This window comes from Fusarium verticillioides, chromosome 6 (genome assembly GCF_000149555.1).
Source record: "Fusarium verticillioides 7600 chromosome 6, whole genome shotgun sequence".
Classification (NCBI taxonomy): domain Eukaryota; kingdom Fungi; phylum Ascomycota; class Sordariomycetes; order Hypocreales; family Nectriaceae; genus Fusarium; species Fusarium verticillioides.
In genome coordinates, this window is record NC_031680.1 from 2,639,471 (window position 1) to 2,657,971 (window position 18,501).

Sequence of the window (18,501 nt, forward strand, 5' to 3'; positions counted from 1 at the left end):
GACACTGTTTCGAACTCAGTTCACTATTGGAGATGTCCTCCAGTTCTAACCGGCACTTGACAGGTAAAGGGGATCTCTTCAGCTTACATGGAACCAATTTGCGAGCTTTAGAGTAACATTTGTATCCACAATGGAAGTTTTTGCATCCCCAATCGAATAAAGAACATAATAATTATTCTAAAATAGCTTAACGATACTCGCTTTGTAGGCAGACGTTTTAATAAGTCAGAGAGCTTTCTGTAGCTCAGGTGTTTGTCCCCGTAGGCGGATTTGGTTCTTTCCAAATTCTTACCCCACCACTTTAAATCGGCGCCACATTTACATACGCGCACTGACGCGATTCGACGCGTGCTGCATCCACTATACATCGGCATCACCTTCTTTGTCGTGCGTGCCATTGCCATTCTGAGAACCTATCACCCAAGAAGTCAACGCCATTCTCTTGGTTTTTAAATTACCTCATAGGCCAATATAGGTGACGTGTCTCGCCCGATAGACGAGATGGCCCCGGCATCATCACGTCGCCGCCGCCGATCTGATTCAGACAATACCGACGACGACCACGACGAAGCCCATCACGGACACCGCTCGTATGCTGACGATATTGGCTCTTCTAAGCGCCCTAGGCTTGATCAAGATGGTGATTGCGACGTAAACCCCGAGCAACCCCATCACGGGACAGTGAACGGTGCACCGAACGGAAATGATATGGATGATGGCTTTCAACCAGGCGCCATCGTTAGAGTGAGCGTGCAAAACTTCGTCACATACGAAAAGGCAGAATTTCTGCCTGGGCCTCACCTCAACATGGTGGTTGGCCCTAATGGAACTGGAAAGAGCTCTTTGGTCTGTGCTATCTGTCTGGGCCTAGGCTACAGCCCGAAACACCTTGGTCGTGCCGGCTCAGTCAAGGAGTTTGTTAAACATGGAAGAGATACGGCCACAATTGAAATCGAACTGCAGAGGCGACCGCATCATCGCAAGAACTACGTGGTCAAGGTTCAAATTCGTCGAGAACAGAACAATCAGAAATGGTGGCTCAATGGTAAAGAAACCAGCCACAAGGAAGTGCAACGGTTGATACGCAAGTTGAAGATTCAGGTGGACAACCTGTGCCAATTCCTTCCGCAGGACAGGGTTGTCGAGTTCGCTGCCTGCACACCCGTGGACCTTCTTCGGGAAACTCTTCGCGCAGCCGCCCCTGAAGAAATGCTAATCTGGCAGAAGCAACTTCAAGGATTGGACAAAGATAAGAAAGAATTAGAACAGGCTACACATGTCGATGCAGAGACTCTAAGAAACTTGGAGAACCGACAACAAGGTCTCCAAACAGACGTGGATAGGATCCGAGAACGGGAGGAAGTCATAGAGCAGGTTAAAAATCTCAAGTCAGCCTTGGTTTTTGCCAAGTACTCGGAGGCTCGTACAAGACATAAAGATGCCAAAGAGCGGAGGAAGCTCGCGGAGAGGTCTCTAAGGCGCCTCGAACACGACGCCGGCCCTTCCTTACAGGCCGTGAACGCGAAACAGCTATATGCTCAGCAAATTGACGAAGCGACGTTGGCAAGAAAAACATCACTGAAGAGCGCGGAAGACGCTGCGAAAAAACTGGCGCGAGATGCAAGCACCGCCTCCGACAGGCTCAAAGAGTTCGAAAATAGTCTTGACGCGGAACGCAAAGGATTTGACGCCAAGCGAAAGGAGTTGGCCCAGTCCAAGTCAAGAATAACCGCTCTCCAAGCTGATATTAGAAACCAGCCAGAGGAGTTTAATCCTTCCGACTTTAATAAAAAAATTGTTGGAAACCTACCCTCGCAGTTGTTGATATTTGCTAACTACTTGCCTGCAGCGAGGAGAAGAACACAACCTTAGAGAATTAGAAGGAGAGATACGCGAAGTGTCTAGTCAACGCGAGGAAGTAAAGAACAAGGGCAAAACGATCAACAATGAGATCCGGCAAGTGGAGAGTAATATCAAGTCATTGGAAACCCAGCAAGGTCAACAGCTCAACTTTATGCGAAAGAACTTCCCGGAGCTAGCAACAGCGTGGACATGGATCCAAGAGCATCAAGGAGACTTTGAAAAGGAGGTTTTTGGCCCACCCATGATCAGTTGTTCCATCAAGGACGAACGATATTCGGATCAGGTGCAATCCCTTCTTCAAGGAGACGACTTTACATGCTTTACAGCGCAAACAAAGAATGATTACAAGAAGCTGTCAGACGAGCTCTACCGTGTACAAAGCTTGTCTGTCGTTATTCGATCTTGTGCTCAGCCTCTCAATGCCTTCTCAAGACCCGTCAGTATAGATGAGGCAAGCGACCTGGGCCTTGACGGTTTTGCCATCGACTTTCTTGAAGGACCCGAACCTGTTCTAGCAATGCTCTGTGCTGAAAAGAGAATTCATCAGTCAGGAGTCTCTCTCCGGGATCACAACGATGCTCAATACGATCGTCTGGTGAGAAGCGGCAGAGTTAACTCCTGGGCAGCCGGTAACCAGTCTTTCATCGTCAGGAGGCGCAGAGAATATGGACCCCAGGCCATGACCACCGTCACCAAGGACATTCCACCCGGGAGATTCTGGACCTCACAGCCCATCGATGCCCAAGAGAAGCAAGAAATGAACAAGCGATTGGCTGAGTTGAATGGTGAAAGAGACATTCTGAAACAGCAATACCATGAGTTGCATGAGAAAATCCAAGCCATCGAGGACGGACGGACCAGCATTCATGATAACATTGTAAGTAAAGACTGCTGACTGGTTCCATCCGCATTGATGCTAATGGGATCCAGAAACGGCTCAAGTCAGAAAAGAATGCCCTGCAAAAAGAATACCAAAAATGGCAATCTCTGCCTGAGAAGATCGGTGAGAACCACTGAATGATGCTATGTCGCAAATTTTACTGATACGTTTGACTAGAATCCGAGGAGCGCTCCAAGAGAGCTCATGAACAAGCCATGCAGGATGCACGCAAACGAATGGTCGACATTCGTTACGACTGGGACGAAGCTGTGCTTCGTCGGGCTGAGATTGTTCTTCGCCACAAGGAAGCCATTGAAGACGTACGAAGAGCACATCAGGCACTCCTCGAGGCCGAGATTCGCAGTATTGAAGCATACTCTGATGTCGAAGGCCTCAAGGGACGAAATGCACATATCATGCAGCGTCTTGATGCTGAAAAGGAGATATTGCAACAAGCCATCGATGACGCCAGTCGGGCGCGTGACGAGGGCAACCGTCTCTCCGACGAGGTCCAGCAAGTCCTTGAACATGAGCCAGAGAAGCGCGAGCTATTTTCACGACTCTGCGAAAACAAGTCTTCCCAAAATATCCAAGAGGAAATTGGAGGAGAAGAGGCGAAGCTTGAAGTGATACATGTCTCCAATCCTAATATAATACGGGAGTTCGAAAAACGCGCTGACGAAATCGATCGTTTAACACGAAAGATAGCTGGTTCCAACGAGCAGCTGCAAGGACTCAGCCAAGAAATCGACGAATTGAAATCCAGATGGGAACCACGACTTGACGAACTAGTTTCAAAGATTAACGACGCTTTTGCATACAACTTTGAGCAAATAAGTTGTGCCGGTGAGGTTCGTGTTCACAAGCCAGAGGACTTTGACGCCTGGGCTTTAGACATCATGGTTCGTTTCCGGTATGTCTTGCTCTTCCTTTCCTGAATTAGCTTTGCCTGGTTCTAACCTGTGACTTCCAGTGAGAATGAAACTCTTCAGCAGCTAACAGCACATCGCCAATCCGGTGGCGAGCGAGCTGTCTCCACCATCTTCTTCCTTATGGCTCTTCAATCTCTAGCCCAGTCACCATTCCGTGTTGTGGATGAGATCAACCAGGGTATGGACCCTCGCAACGAGCGTATGGTACACGAACGAATGGTCGAGATCGCATGCCGTGAGCACTCAAGCCAATACTTTCTCATTACTCCGAAACTCTTGACAGGTCTGCGATATGACCCCAAGATGCGCGTGCTTTGTATTGCGAGTGGCGAGCACATGCCTCGTGAGGGGCGTAAACTTGATTTTAGACGATGCTTGAATATTCAGAAGGGTCTTACGGCCGCTTCTGCTTGAGGCGTGAGCTCAGGCGCTTCTTTCTCATACTTGAACGACAGGAAGCAGTGGGACAAAGTCGGCTTGCATCGTTCTGTACAGCATGGGTAGGAGACTAGGCGAAAAGGATTGGGAGTCCACGGGGACATATGATGGTTTTGTAGCATTAATAGACACCAGAGGGAGGTATGGTGTTTTGGAATACCCAGCCGCCGTGTCCTGTCTCTATTCTTGATTTGACCCCTTTGAAACGACTTGATCGGATAATTATGCCCAAGCTTACACTCAACAAGTATGGGTATAGAAGAGTGAGGTGAATACTCCAGATTTAAAAATAGACAATACTTCATTTATTCATTGACGCTTCTTCCAACCGTACGTTGCCTCGTGCTACAAAGTAGGATCTTCCTATAAAAGGCAAAGACACCATCCATGCCTATCTTCTTTCCCTTACTACCACAGAACCGACGAATAGAAAAAAGTCTCCTATTTTACATGCGGTGTTCTTCAAACATGTAGAAGAACAACTAGAACAAAAGTCCGCCAACCCAACTCGTCGATAAGAGAAGTGGAAAAGGGGAGGAATAGATCATCAACCACTCTTTGAAATGCATTAAATTTCAGGGAATCAACCAAGCTGAAAAGTGCAAAATGAAACAGAAAGAAATCCCGAATATAAAAACAAAAAGGTTGTCTGTTAACTAAGACAACGAACTCCATTTCCACCTTGGCAAAGATCAGGAAGTACAGACACTGACCGTTGGCCCGATAAATCAAAACGAAGACGGTGGGTATATTCGAGTCATGAGTGCGTATCGGCAGCCAGGAAGTGCTTCGAATTAGGGATGTCGGGGCTTTTCGCCATCACTGTGGTGTTCCTCGGTATCGAGTCTTTTGCGCCAATCCGCAAGGCTCTCGCTAAGGCCAACGCCTGCAGCGGTATCGTTGTCCTTCTTGACAGCCGAGGTAGTGTCGAAATCAAAGTTGGTGCTCAGTCGATAGTTCTTGTTTGTTGCTTCCCATTGACTTCGAAGGGTCTCGAGTTCATTGGCAAGGCTGTCTAAGGCAGCACTGTTTCTAGCTTCCAGACCACCATTCCCACTGGTGGTGCCTCCGTATATACTTTCACCTTCGGAACTTTCTTGCCTCGAATGCCCCAGTCCTAACCCATTGGCACTTGCAGCCATCTCGGAGTTCAAGCTTGGCACTTGACGGCTGCGTCGGCGGTAGTTATCGACAGAGTGCTCGACTTGGTCTAGTAGAAGGGCCACTTTCTGTTCAGCATCGCTAGCGCGTTGCTCCAGCAGCGCATTCTCTGATTGTAGTTGTTCGAGATCCTTACGATGGTTGTTCAACTTCTGTGTAGCCTCTTCGCTGTTCTTTAAAGCTGTTTCGCGGTGATGATTGGTCTCCTGGAGTTCTGTTTGAAGACCGAGGAGTCGCTTCTCCATTTGAGCAGAAGACTCTTGAAGCTCTGTCTCGAGGCTTCGAATACGCGCCTCGAGTTCGGCTTTCTCATTCTCCCAACGAGGCGAGGTAGAGGCTGTGCCACTTTGAACACGGTCTTCCAGCTCCTCAATCTCTGTCTTCAGACGGCCATTCTCTGTCTTATACCGGGATAATTGATCCTTGAGCTGCTTGAGCATCTTTTCAGTGCCTTTAACATAGTGCACAGCCGACTGATAATCACTTTCAAGTTGCGAAAGCTTCTCACGCCAGGCAGCCTCGGATTCCTGAATTTGGATTGCAAATGCTTGCTTAGTCTCTTCGTGAGCGGTCGATGAGGTGGCGAGCTGAGATTCAAGATCTCTGACACGGTTCAAATCAGGCGAGTTCGTTCGTGGGTTGGGAAGATTCCGAGCACGAATAGAGGCTGTTGGGCTTATGCCACGTTCACTCAGGATGTCTTTCAGCGCATTGTGCTGAACCGTCATCGCGTTTGTTTCAAGTTGTTGAGCGGCCAATTGATTCTTAAGATCGGTGTTGGCTGCCTGTAGGCTTTGTGTATCACGCAGCGCAGATTGAAGTTGCCTTCGAATGGTGACTCCCTCCCGGCTTGACTGTTCTTGGTATTGCTCAAGACCAGCAATACGTTCTTCTGCGCCACGCAACTTGTGAACAACAGCCTCGAGCTCTTGTTGGGATTTCTTGACCAATTCGTTCGAGGTGGTGAGCTGATTCTGTAACGCAGCAATGCGCTCGGCGTCTGCCTTGCTTGATCCAGAAACATCTCGAGCAGAAATTTTGTCAAGACCAGCGAGAACAGCTTGACGGTTCGTTCTAGCCTCAGCCGCGTGTTTTTCTGAAAGCTCTTCCGCATCACGTAGACGCTGGGTGGTAGCTACTAGTTCCGCAGTACGAGCTTCATGCTCAAACTTAAGCTTATTGAGCTGTGCTTCGATCTTCTCTCTCTGGGATCGTTCTTCAGCGAGCTTCGATTCCAGAAGGCCTGTCGAGGCCTCTGATGCTAAAATTGCAGCTCGGAGGGAATCAAAGGTTTCACTGTGGTCCTTTGAGCTTCCAATGGCTTCTTCGTACTTCTGTTGCACATCATTCTTCTCGATGCGGAGAAGTTCAACAGCAGCGGCAACTTCAGCGTGCGCAACTGAATGCTCTCGTGCTTCGTGCTGGGCAAGATGCAGCTCAGCCTTGAGGCGTTCAACCTCTGTCGAGGTTTGTTGTTTGTAACTTTCTAATTCTGCCATGCGCTTTTGGGCTGCATTCGAGGTGTCGTCTGCCAACTGTCGTGCCTTTTTCTCGGAATCAAGTTCGCTTTTCACCGAATCGAGTCGTGACTGGAGATCTTTCTGGATGTGCAGTGCAGTTGCAAGCTTCCTGCTCAACTCACTAGACCTTCCTTCAAAATCGTCTCTTGGGCCATCAAGCTGTGGTGTGCTTGCTGAACTTGCTCCTAGGTGGGCAGCCAGCTTAGCTTTAGAATAAACAGCTTCTTGGATGGCAGCATCGCGCTGCTTTTCAGCCTCGGCAATTTGCTTCGCTGCAAGTACGGCTTGTTTGTCTACTGCCGTCTGGACATTTGCTAATTCAGATCGCATCGCCAGCAAAGCCTCGATAAGCGGCTGGTCTTCGTCGTCAAAAGTTTCGGTGGCCTTGTTGTCAAGCAGAGGGCTGTATGAAGTATTGGGCACGTAGCCGGCCTTACGCGCGAGCTCCAACTCTGAGGCATACCATGCGTTCCTGTTTCGAGCCGAGTCCAGTTCCTTTAGAAGAACAACTGTTTGAGAGTTTCTACCAGAAGACCGCCTGGAAAGGGGATTGCTTGGCTGTCTCATGGGGACGGGCGGCGATGCTGGGCGGGGTGCAATTGCCGGCTTGAGAGCAACGTCTGAAGGGGCATCACCTGCTCCTTGAGGACGGCTTTGTTGAACTGCCTTCGCCTTGTATGGGTCTCCATTCACTTGATCTTGCCTGGAGCCAGCGCGCGCATTTTGCTGGACTGGCGTTCGTCGACCGTTCGATATGGGGCTTTCTGTTTCATTGATGACCTCTCGTGTGATAGGCGACCCGGAGTGCATTGTCCTTGGAGAGCTCGAGGCTCCACTGCGTTCGGCAGACTGTCCTCTGACTCGTGCAACTGCAGACACATCAACCGTAGGCCTAGCAGGCATCGGCCCCTGAGGGGGAGGGCCAGACGGAGGCATGGCTGAAGCTCTAGGAAGTTTTGTGCCGGCGGTTGCAGCCTGGGGGTTTTCCGCGTCGCCGTTATTGGGCGGCGATCGTTGCCCATTAGCTGGAACAGAAGCACCTCCTGCGATCAACTTCCTTGAATCCGTTGGTCCATTCGATCCATCTCGTGCAGGATGTGGCCGGCTGCCTTCGCTCGCACTTGGTCTACGTGAACCTTGAGCTCGTTGCTGAGCCGGCTGCTGCGCATCGTTCGGATATCGGATCTTTGAGGTGTCCAAAACATAGAGAAGGCCCAAATCGCTGACAGATGTAGTTGCTGAACTTGGCTCTCCGCCAAGGACCACAATCGATTTGCCAACGGTTGTCATACTATGTCCAGAACGGGGAGATGGGGAAGGGCCCATGTTCTGAAATGTGTACCACCGTCTCGATGATATCCTGAAAGCTGCGAGGTCGCCAAGATCTGTCCCTTCTTCTGTTCGTCCTCCGAAGACGTACATCACATCGTCTACAAGAGCAGCAGCGTGCCCCTCGCGTGGCGCTGGGATATAGCCAATGCAGTCAAATTGAGACCACTTGTTGAGAGCTGGATCGTAACACCAAACATCGTTGAACCATTGGAAGCCGTTCGTACCGCCAAAGCTACCAGCGTGTCAGTTTCATTCGATACAGCTCGGCATTGATACTTACAGATACATCTTGTCGTTAAATGTGATCATAGTGTGATTAGTACGGGCCGCGGGCATCTTGGGGCTTGTCTCGCCCTGGACCAAGATTTCCCAGCGATTATTTGGCATCTGAAGCTGGTTGAGATCGAATGCCGAAAGATCATTCATAAACAACCCCTCAACTTGGCCGCCGAAGACATAGATTTTAGAGCCCAAGATGTTGAGTGAGTGGCCATAGCGACCTGAAGGTCGCGGCCCAGCTGGTAGAGCGCGGGACCATTGTCTTGTTGCTGGGTCAAGGTTAGAGAATAGAAACCTCTACAAATGGACAAGCTTACAGGTGTTTAAAAGATAGAGTGTCTCGTCAAGTACGTCAGCCTCGTCAATCTTAGTGTCGCCTCCGTATACGATAAATGCATTGCCGACAAGCAGACTCGAATGTCCAACTCTTGGGCCAGGTCCTTCAGCCGTGGTTGCCAATGGATAGCATGCCATGTTACCTCCAGCCTCGATCATCCAGAGATCGCCCTTGACTGTTGACCCGTTGATCAGGCCACCCATGAGGTACACGTCTCCTTCTTTAGACGACACAGAGTTCACTGCAGCGCCATATCGAGGGAAGGGAGACGGATGTGTCGAAGTATATGTCAATCGGCGTTGTGACCAGGGATATAGAGATGCATTGGGACCGTTCAGGGGGGTGCCATTTCGTACCTAAGGAGAGCTCAGTGGTTAGGATATCCTGACAGCATTGGATGCAAGAACGGGTAGAAAACTCACTGATGTATCGCTTGGTTGTTGGATTGGTTGGTCAGCACTCCCACCACGGCGCCCATGTCCATGGCCATGGCCATGGCTATGATCGGGACTACCGTTACTGCCTTCATTATCGATTGAGTTCAAGCTCCCAGTTGGAGTTGCGCGATGCTGTAGAGAGTTCTTCTCAGCAGTACGGGCGCTGACACTTTGGATCGACCCTTGAGAACCAGATCCTGCGTCGCGACTTGCAGGCTGCGACCTCTCTGGATGCTTTTTTGATTTGAATAGAAAGGCCATGGTTTATCGCAAGGAGCCGCCGAGCGGCTAAAAGTCGATTCGAAAGCCGTATAGAATGATTCGCGAGAACAATGCGATAGAAGGTCGCGAAGATAGTGCGTTGTCGTGATGCAGTCGTCGCGTGGGTCAGGGATCGTTAGGAGACGAAGCAAATATCCCGACAAGTGAGTTCCAGCCACAAGGATAGTAGCAAGAATCAATATTCGAATTTCGACGTGGCTGGGCCAGCATTGGTAGGCTTGTCAATAGAACTGCGGATTGTTCTTTGGGAATTCCAGGGACGTGGTCAGCCTCCCGAATTCCGGTCTTCGAGAGAGGGGGCTGGATGGCTCCAAAGCAGCGGATGCGCTGGTGCACGTCGTAGAGGAGCAAATGCTCTCAAGCTCGATCTTCGACGGCGCGGCTAACAGTCGTTTGAAGCAGATTCAGAAATTCAGACGCTAACGAAGGGAAACGGTGACGATGCGCAAATAAAGAGCCCCTGTTAGGTTGGCGTAGGAAAAGATGCGAGATGGAAAGAAAGTGGTGATGGTCAGGTACGAAATAAGTAAGGTAGCCAACAAAGGCCTGCGACAGCTGTAGCGGAACGGAAACTGGCAGCACAAAAGACGGGGCTTGACTTAGTTGGTCCTTGTCAACCTTTCGCCTCCTGTTGCTAGTTGGCTGTCTTTGAAAGGGCTGGCCTTTCACTTCTACACCCTGGTGGTCCCAACCAATTATCATAGATTCCACTGCGCCCCTGGACGGTTGGCGACCGGCGTCAGTTAACACCCGACGATATTTAGGGGTTCCACGCAAACCAGTCAATGTACAGTGCCATTGAGCACAGTCTTGGAGTGTCTATAAGAAAATGTGTTTTTTATAACTCGACTCGCCACTTGGCTTAAGAAAGTTCTGTCATGTGCCTTGCAGGTGCCAACTGACAAAGCTTCGACATTTATAGTGTCTCGAGTCCAATTCTGCAGTACTATCCTTCATGTGTTTGTTGCGCATCCTGCCGAAGGCTACCTACAGGTAACACAACATCGTCATTGCTGATCGAAGCTCCTGTTCCACGTCACAGGGGAAACAAACAAATTGCTGCCCACCGCGCCAGGGTTATTATCTAAATACCTTGCCTTGTAATTGGTGACAAGACGGTATCGCGACTTGTGCATTCAACTTTTAGCCAGGGTCTCTTTGTTCCTTGCATCTTGAAGGTGGAGACGCCCTGGGCACTGGGACAGGAAGCTGAAGATATCTGTCCAATCAGCTAGACTTTTGTGCCCCTTTCGTACATTGTGCCTGGCATTGAGGTGCACTTGGCCTATTCAAGATCTGAGCATTGCACATGCAGTATGATACGGATTTCAAGTTACGCATATTTTGAAGCCAGAGAACGGCGTTGGTTTAGAACTGTACGGCCAAGCACAAGTTACATACAACCGTTTTAGTTCTTGTTACTAATCGTAGAGGATAAAAGCTTACGAAACGGCCTGGCACACGAAGACCCCATAGGTACCTCCTTGAACTTCTCCAACTTGATGGCTTTTTTTATGGATATGTTTTGATCACGTAGACCTAAGCTATGTAATACCTACTTCCCTTATTTATTATGGTTGGCCTCTAATTAGTAGGCTCTAAAGTGGTAACAAAATATCCATACTAAGCTAACCTTAAGGTACCTTAGTCGGTATGCCGCTAACTTTAGTATTCCTTGCTCACGCACGTAGTACTTGTACTCCGTACTGTACCTAGGTGGGTATTGAACATCACATCACTCACCTTATACCAGATAAATGCTCAGCTTCTAGGGTTGGCCTTCAGAAGGAAGCAACACCAAGTACGTGCTCCGTACTCCCATATTCGCCAATCAGACTTCAACCCACCCCCCTTACTGCACACCTAACGACTAGGTAGTCTTAAAGCTTTGTTTCCTCGTCCCTGGAGAATTGGAATCACAAAGTCTGCCCGTCCACTAACGTAGGATACCTTTTCCTTATTGGGTGGCCAGGATGTGGTTTCATGTTTCTCGGGCGCTAACATCGTCAAACCCAACGGCCTACGCACGCCAAGGTAAATTGCCTACCTTACTTCTCAGTTCTCTACTTCCTAAGTTCTCCCCTCTGGCTTAGCCCCACCGAGTTCCCTCTCGAATGAACGATGTAATTAAAGAAATAAAGGGGTGGAAATCCGGCACCTCGTTAACATACTCCGTAGTAGCGGCTTGTTAAGGCTAACACCTAAGGTATGGAGCACTCACCAGGTAGGTACTCAGGTACCTCCTGTGGGGGAGGAAAGAAAACTCAGGACCTTGACCCTAAATGATGAAAATACCTAGGTAAATCTAGCCTAAATTTAGGGGAGTCTTTGCTAGGTTTATTTTGACACCTTACATTAAGGTTCGGTGTTTTCTTGCCCCCTGAGGCTCCTGTACGGAGGGAGTGAGGTAGGTATGGGTTGTACAGTATCAATGAAGATGTTTCTCGCAACCCGGAGTAATTCAGCGAAACGCACACTCCGCAACATTTTTTAACAGATACCTGGCAACCTTACTTCGTGGTGGTCGGCAGATCCCACACATTACAGCCTCAGACCCAGTTAGACTCGAAAGGATACTTGGATCGATCGTTCTGGCTTCCGCCGCAATCCCGCAAAGTTCTCAGCTCTCAGGAGGACTTATATCATCCCGGTAGATCAGCTTGTTTGGCCGATACGAGCGAGATCATTCCTTGTGACAGCAAACATTCGATGTTTCTACATGCTGATTTTGGATGCTAGTATAATTCAAAGAAACATACCCTGCTGCCCAGCTATTGGGGTTTCTTTAAATTCCAATCAATATTTGGTCTGCGTTCAAAGGTATCGATTATCCATCTTGGTGTTACTAATGACAAGACCATGAGCCATTACAACTGAAACTAACACAACATTTACACATAAGCGTCAGATAGATAAGCATACATCATGTCTTCTGCATCGTACAGTCGTGGCGGCGGTATTGGATTTATGAGTGAGGGGAGAAAAAACCTCAGCGAGCTCGGGGGACTAACGAGCCACATGGTGATCACGTGCAGCCATCTTGTCTGTAGGTACCTAGTGTTATGGCTTGCTAGGGTACTTCAGCCCACCTCATGTAATGGGCTGGCCAGGTAAACTAAGAAAACTTTAGCCCTCTATCCTAAATGATAGAATGACTTGGGTTGGCTCAGTATATGGTGTTTGTTGAACATTACACTATGGAGTACCTATTGGAGTTTAGGTGCGTTTAGCACCTTGCTTTGAGATCGGAGGTTTTCTTACGCCCTCTAGCCGGCCATCCAGAGTTTCAATTGGAGCCGGGCCCAGTAAGACCCATCACCTTAGGTGAGGTCGGCTAGTCGGTAAGTAACAAGAACATCAATTACCCTATGTCCATACCAAACCTTACATTGGTCAGCGTTCAAGCATTCGAATGTCCAACAACAGTGCTGTTGCGCGTAGACAGACCTTTTTTTAAAAATAAAAATAAAAATAAAAACTCTAGAGATATTCAAATCATACTAACTACGATTTATTGGCTTTACTGTATGCGGGCTGCCTTTGTGTGGATGTGAACAAGCCAGCACTAACTTAACGGAACTAGATGGTGTACCTACTAACTTAGGAATTCTTAATTTCTGCCTTTATTCTGGTCAGCCGCCAACGAACTTTGGACCTCGTCATTGGCTCTCTCCCAACCTCAGTCGAAAGCCCTCCAACTGCTTTTTGGTATTCTACACCTAAGCGCAGTGATCAACTAATAGTGAAACAGGCTCAAATAGAGGGCTATCATCCGCAATGCCGGCTTGAGCTACACAGAGGGCCATGACAGCTGTGTCGTTCCAATAAACGTCACTTCCTCCACATATTTACACCTACTCAGCCAGCCAAACCCGCTTCACTGTAAGCTCCTCCACCAACGCTAGACATTTCAACCCGCCCCCGTCACGGCAACCTGCGCATCTCGGCCACAACCAACTACCTGAGTCGATCGCGACAATTTTACGGTTATTCGGGCGTCATGGCGCTGCGATCCGACATGAACGGCACCTCTGCGCCTACCGTTGAGCCCAACGGAGCTGCCTCGGCAACGCGACCCAGGGTGAACGGCCGTTCAACATCGAATGATGCTACCAGGAGCGACGACGACGATCAACGACCGTTGAGCGCGCCAAACCGGCGCAACGGAAGCATAGCGCTAGAGACAAGAGACGACATCGAGCATCACCAGAAAACGCGGCCTGCCAAGCCAATGCTCCTCCGGTCGAAGAGTGACTACGCGCCCCGGGCGATGGAAGAGCCTGAGCCAACAGAAGATGACATACCCGAATGGGGTGCTAGACATGGGTTTGAGGATCATTATCAATCGGAGGACATCATTTCCCAGCTGGCGAATGTGAGTTTTCCCTCTCAATAATGTCAATTTGCTGGTTAGTCATCTCGGATACATCAAGCCTCTGTATTATGCTCGACAGTCGCAAGATAAAGAACCCTGGCTGTAGTATGCCGTGGCACATGGAAACAAGTACCTCGGGCATTAGCTTCGAGCCTCCCGGCAATTTGATCACCTGTTAGGTGTCTTCTGCATCAGTCCCAGAGATATAGATCCATGGCCTGGCTGCGAGACCATTCTCGCACGATATTTATGTTGCCTTAGGTTCACCTAGCTAATTATGCCCTCAGAACTGGTATATGTATTTTACCGATAAGCGACATGAGACGACAGGCAAACCTAAACCACTGCAATACGAACTTCAAGATTGGCGGCAGAGAGACAGGTTAAAAACAGTGTCTGCAGCCCTCGCGGTGTGTTTGAATATAGGAGTTGAACCTCCCGACCAGCTCAAGACCAACCCAGGTGCGAAGCTCGAGGCATGGACAGATCCCACAATACCTCCGATACAGAAAGCCCTCGAGAATATCGGCAAGTCACTTCAGGCGCAGTACGAGACACTTGCGATAAGAGCGCGGTACAAACAATACCTCGATCCATCCGTCGAGGAGACAAAGAAATTCTGCATCTCATTACGGAGAAATGCGAAGGACGAACGTGTTTTGCTTCACTACAACGGTCACGGCGTGCCCAAGCCAACCGCATCAGGCGAAATCTGGGTTTTTAATAAGAATTACACTCAATACATCCCTGTATCGCTGTACGACCTGCAACATTGGCTTCAAGCTCCCACCATCTTTGTCTGGGATTGCTCTGAAGCCGGCAACATTCTCAACAACTACCATCGATTTGTTGAGAAGCATGAAGAAGAGGAAGAGGAGGCCGCAGAGCGTGACCCAAACTACACGAAAACTAACTTCAGGCCCTATATTCATCTGGCAGCCTGCGCTGTCAAAGAGAACCTCCCGACAAACCCTCTTTTGCCTGCTGACCTGTTCACAGCTTGCCTCACCACTCCCATTGAGATGGCTCTGTGGTTCTTCGTTCTACAGAACCCTCTCAAGACCAACATCAGCCCAGAGCGGGCCAAAAAACTACCTGGTCGCCTGCAGGAGCGGCGAACACCACTGGGAGAACTCAATTGGATCTTCACTGCTATCACAGACAGCATTGCGTGGACAACACTGCCTCGTGATCTCTTCCGGAAATTCTTTCGACAAGACTTGATGGTGGCAGCGCTGTTCCGCAATTTTCTTCTTGCCCAACGCGTTATGACGGTCTATGGATGCCATCCTCAGTCTTATCCTAAGCTACCCGACACCCACCAACATCCATTGTGGGAGACCTGGGATCTAGCTGTTGACATGGCATTGGCTCAGCTGCCCATGCTTGAAAAGAAAGAGACCGAAGGCTTTGATTATGAATATCAAAATTCAACATTCTTCACAGAACAGCTTACTGCTTTCGATGTTTATCTTACGAGAGGCGATGCGATGGCTCAAAAGTCCCCCGACCAGCTGCCGGTTGTGCTCCAGGTACTGCTCAGCCAGCAACATCGGGTTCGTGCTCTTATCTTACTCGGCCGGTTTCTTGACCTAGGCCCGTGGTCTGTTCAGCTCGCCCTCAGTATAGGCATTTTCCCTTATGTCCTCAAACTCTTGCAGTCGGCTGCGGCCGAGCTGAAGCCAGTTATGGTCTTCATTTGGGCTCGTCTGATCGCAGTGGACCTTTCTTGCCAGCAGGACCTCATCAAAGATAGCGGCTATAGCTATTTTGCACAGATTCTGAAACCCTCCGAAGGATTGCCTGTTGTTGACAGCGACGAGCACAAGGCAATGTGCGCTTTTATTCTCGCTATGCTATGCAAGGATTACAAGAATGGACAAATGGTCTGTAACCAAACAGAGATCATGTCATATTGTTTAACTCATCTTCAAAATGAAGAGAACCCTCTTCTGCGCCAGTGGGCTTGTCTCTGTATAAGCCAGCTTTGGCAAGACCTTCCAGAGGCCAAGTGGCGGGGAATCAGGGAGAATGCATATGTCAAGCTTGCTTATCTCGTGAGAGATCCTTGTTGCGAGGTTCGGGCAGCGATGATCCATGCCATGACTACATTTTTGGGAATTCCTGATCTGACAGAGGAAGTGGCCCGTATTGAGGAGTCTATTGCATGGACGATACTCGACATGGGTAATGATGGAAGCCCAATGGTCCGCAAGGAGTTCATTGTGTTTCTTTCTCATTTTGCTATTCGCTTTGAGAGCAAGTTTCTAGTCGCAGCTTACGAACAACTGGTTGAGGAGAAGGAGTATCTCATATTCCCTCCCCAGGATGACGGCCAGGAACACAAGATGGGCTTGCATTACGCAAGACCGGATAATCGCAACAAGGATGGTACCATCAAGCCAATGGCCCATGGTCTATCTCATAACACAGTGTATATGGCATTGTGGAAGCTGGCTCTCGTTCTCAGTGTGGATCCTCATCCTGAGGTACAGCGCGAAGCGACTATCGTTGTAGACTTTGTTCACAACGCGCTACTCAGCTCAAAAGTCGGAGTTCAGACGCAGCTGGTCATGGCCGAAATCCGAAAGCGTACGGCAAGGACGGCACACAAGCATACTCCGAGTGCAAGCCAGCGAAACAATTCTCCCGGCACTTCTAACTCGCAGCCTTTACCCTCACCAGGACTCCTTCGTCGAACTGCGAGCCTGCTTTTTCCATCACTGGTAACCAACGAGGACAAATCAAGACCAACGACCCCGACTTTGCCCCGATCACCATCTCTGAAACTCACGCCGAACCAAATACCGGTGCCTGCAGAGCAAAACGATCGACCATCATCGCTGGCTCAATACAATGTTGCGCATGAGCCCTATTCAGGCGCATACAAAGAGCGGGATCTGATGAAGCCTCCTGTACTGCCTCTCAAAAGCAAATTCCTGGAATGGTCAATTGAGTATTTCCGTGAACCACAGATGAAGCCGAGTGAGGCGGATGAGCCTGGAAGTACCGAATACAATGAGCGTCTTTGGCGAAGAGCTCGGAATGAAACCATTATCAGAGAAACTCAGCCATTGAAGCAACAAGCGGGAAGTCACAAATGGAATAATCAACTTGGGATCATCAACAATGGTGCTCAACCCGCTAAGATGACCTTCCATCAATTCGAAGATCATCTTGCTGTAGCGGACGATGGCAACACTGTTTACGTATGGGACTGGAAGAAGCAAGGACGATTGAGCCGTTTCAGTAACGGTAATCCAGAAGGATCAAAAATCAGCGACATGAAGTTCATCAACGAAGACGACCAGGCGATGTTACTGACAGGATCATCTGACGGTGTGATCAGAGTTTATCGCAACTACGAATCGGATCGAGCCATTGAACTTGCATCATCCTGGCGTGCCTTGACACACATGGTCCCTAGTAACGTCAATTCTGGTATGGTGTTCGACTGGCAACAAGTCACTGGTCGAGTCCTTGTTGCTGGTGATGTCCGGGTAATTCGAGTGTGGTATGCCGCTTACGAGACGTGTGTCATGGATATCCCAGCACGCTCGGGTTCCTGCGTGACTTCGCTCACATCCGATCAAATGACGGGTAATATGTTTGTGGCCGGCTTCGGCGACGGTGCCGTTCGAGTTTTTGACACCAGAAATCGGCCTCAAGAGTCCATGGTGCGCAAATGGAAGGATGAGTCAGATCGACAATGGATCAAGAGCGTGCATATGCAGCGCGGCGGACAACGCGAGCTCGTGAGTGCAAGCAGAAATGGCAAAGTCAAAATCTGGGATATTCGCATGGATAAGCCGCTGCACTCATTCCAAACGACACGAGACACACTTAGAACCGCCAGCACTCATGAACATTTACCAGTCTTTGCAGTGTAAGTATTGGTTCAGCGCAAGAAGCATGAATCACAAGGACTAGAGCTAACTTGATCGACAGGGGTACATCAGCCCACGCAGTAAAGGTCTTTAATCTTGATGGGCATGAGCTTTCGAATGTTGAGCCCTATTCAAGTTTTCTGCAACAGAACCGCAGCTCACCTATATCGGCCACTGCATTTCACCCTCATCGGCCAATTCTTGGATGTGCTGCACGAGGTGATCAACATATCAACTTGTTCACTTGCGAGAAATCGGAGTCTCTGCACCCAAGCTAGCGTCCTTGGGGCGGCAGGTTCCGCTTATAGTAATACCCACAGAAGAGGACAGATGAGGCGGGATGTATTGATCGCCCGGACCATGGAGAAAGGGTGTCATTCAGGACTCGAAACATGGGGATACGGATGTGGGGTTGAAAGGGGTGGCAACGTTAGCTGTATAGGTTGCATATCATATCATCCAGGATTTCTTTCGGCACCGGCGTTTAGGAGTATGCAAGACAAGCGAGGCGATGGAGGCCCAGGACGAAGCGAATCCCTTTCCACAACGGGTACATCCCGTCAGCGTTGTCAAGTTAAGCGATGTTGGGCGGAAATGGTTTCGTCAGAATATAGGATGGGACATTGGAGAGTTGTATGGTAAACTTAATATGAATAGCTTCTAATTTGAGAGCCTGGGCCTTATGGTCTTTGCGTGTATGGACACTAAAAAGCAGAGCAATGGTTCCGAGGGCATTTTCTTTGGATCGACATGCTGGGGTTAATAAGGTCCTGTCCGT

General features: G+C 49.3%; 3 protein-coding genes across 3 annotated transcripts; 2 read left to right on the forward strand and 1 right to left on the reverse strand.

The window, feature by feature from the left end:
* The first annotated feature begins 313 nt into the window (after positions 1-313).
* Positions 314-4,408, forward strand: FVEG_01960 (hypothetical protein). The gene is made up of 5 exons (XM_018888996.1): positions 314-1,797; positions 1,850-2,740; positions 2,794-2,866; positions 2,921-3,656; positions 3,717-4,408. Exons 1-5 carry the CDS (start codon positions 502-504, stop codon positions 4,087-4,089), a joined length of 3,369 nt encoding a protein of 1,122 aa, XP_018745059.1. The 5' UTR covers positions 314-501; the 3' UTR covers positions 4,090-4,408.
* Positions 4,312-10,019, reverse strand: FVEG_01959 (hypothetical protein). Its single transcript, XM_018888995.1, has 4 exons — positions 9,165-10,019; positions 8,723-9,098; positions 8,407-8,674; positions 4,312-8,358 (listed from the first exon to the last, which is right to left on the reverse strand). Exons 1-4 carry the CDS (start codon positions 9,438-9,440, stop codon positions 4,908-4,910), a joined length of 4,371 nt encoding a protein of 1,456 aa, XP_018745058.1. The 5' UTR covers positions 9,441-10,019; the 3' UTR covers positions 4,312-4,907.
* Positions 10,020-13,097: 3,078 nt separating this feature from the next.
* Positions 13,098-18,466, forward strand: FVEG_01958 (regulatory associated protein-mTOR). The gene is made up of 3 exons (XM_018888994.1): positions 13,098-13,836; positions 14,124-17,722; positions 17,785-18,466. The coding sequence occupies exons 1-3, from the start codon at positions 13,462-13,464 to the stop codon at positions 17,999-18,001; spliced, it is 4,191 nt and encodes a 1,396-aa protein (XP_018745057.1). The 5' UTR covers positions 13,098-13,461; the 3' UTR covers positions 18,002-18,466.
* The last annotated feature ends 35 nt before the right edge of the window (positions 18,467-18,501 follow it).

Excerpts from the sequence above, each read along its gene's own strand:
- FVEG_01960 (XM_018888996.1), top strand. The coding sequence starts at position 502 with ATGGCCCCGGCATCATCACGTCGCCGCCGCCGATCTGATTCAGACAAT. Across the intron at positions 1,798-1,849 it reads CCGACTTTAATAAAAAAATT|CGAGGAGAAGAACACAACCT; the intron begins GTTGGAAACCTA and ends ACTTGCCTGCAG. Across the intron at positions 3,657-3,716 it reads GACATCATGGTTCGTTTCCG|TGAGAATGAAACTCTTCAGC; the intron begins GTATGTCTTGCT and ends TGTGACTTCCAG.
- FVEG_01959 (XM_018888995.1), bottom strand. The coding sequence starts at position 9,440 with ATGGCCTTTCTATTCAAATCAAAAAAGCATCCAGAGAGGTCGCAGCCT. Across the intron at positions 9,099-9,164 it reads AACAACCAAGCGATACATCA|GTACGAAATGGCACCCCCCT; the intron begins GTGAGTTTTCTA and ends AGCTCTCCTTAG. Across the intron at positions 8,359-8,406 it reads TTTAACGACAAGATGTATCT|CTTTGGCGGTACGAACGGCT; the intron begins GTAAGTATCAAT and ends ACACGCTGGTAG.
- FVEG_01958 (XM_018888994.1), top strand. The coding sequence starts at position 13,462 with ATGGCGCTGCGATCCGACATGAACGGCACCTCTGCGCCTACCGTTGAG. Across the intron at positions 13,837-14,123 it reads TCATTTCCCAGCTGGCGAAT|AACTGGTATATGTATTTTAC; the intron begins GTGAGTTTTCCC and ends TTATGCCCTCAG. Across the intron at positions 17,723-17,784 it reads CATTTACCAGTCTTTGCAGT|GGGTACATCAGCCCACGCAG; the intron begins GTAAGTATTGGT and ends CTTGATCGACAG.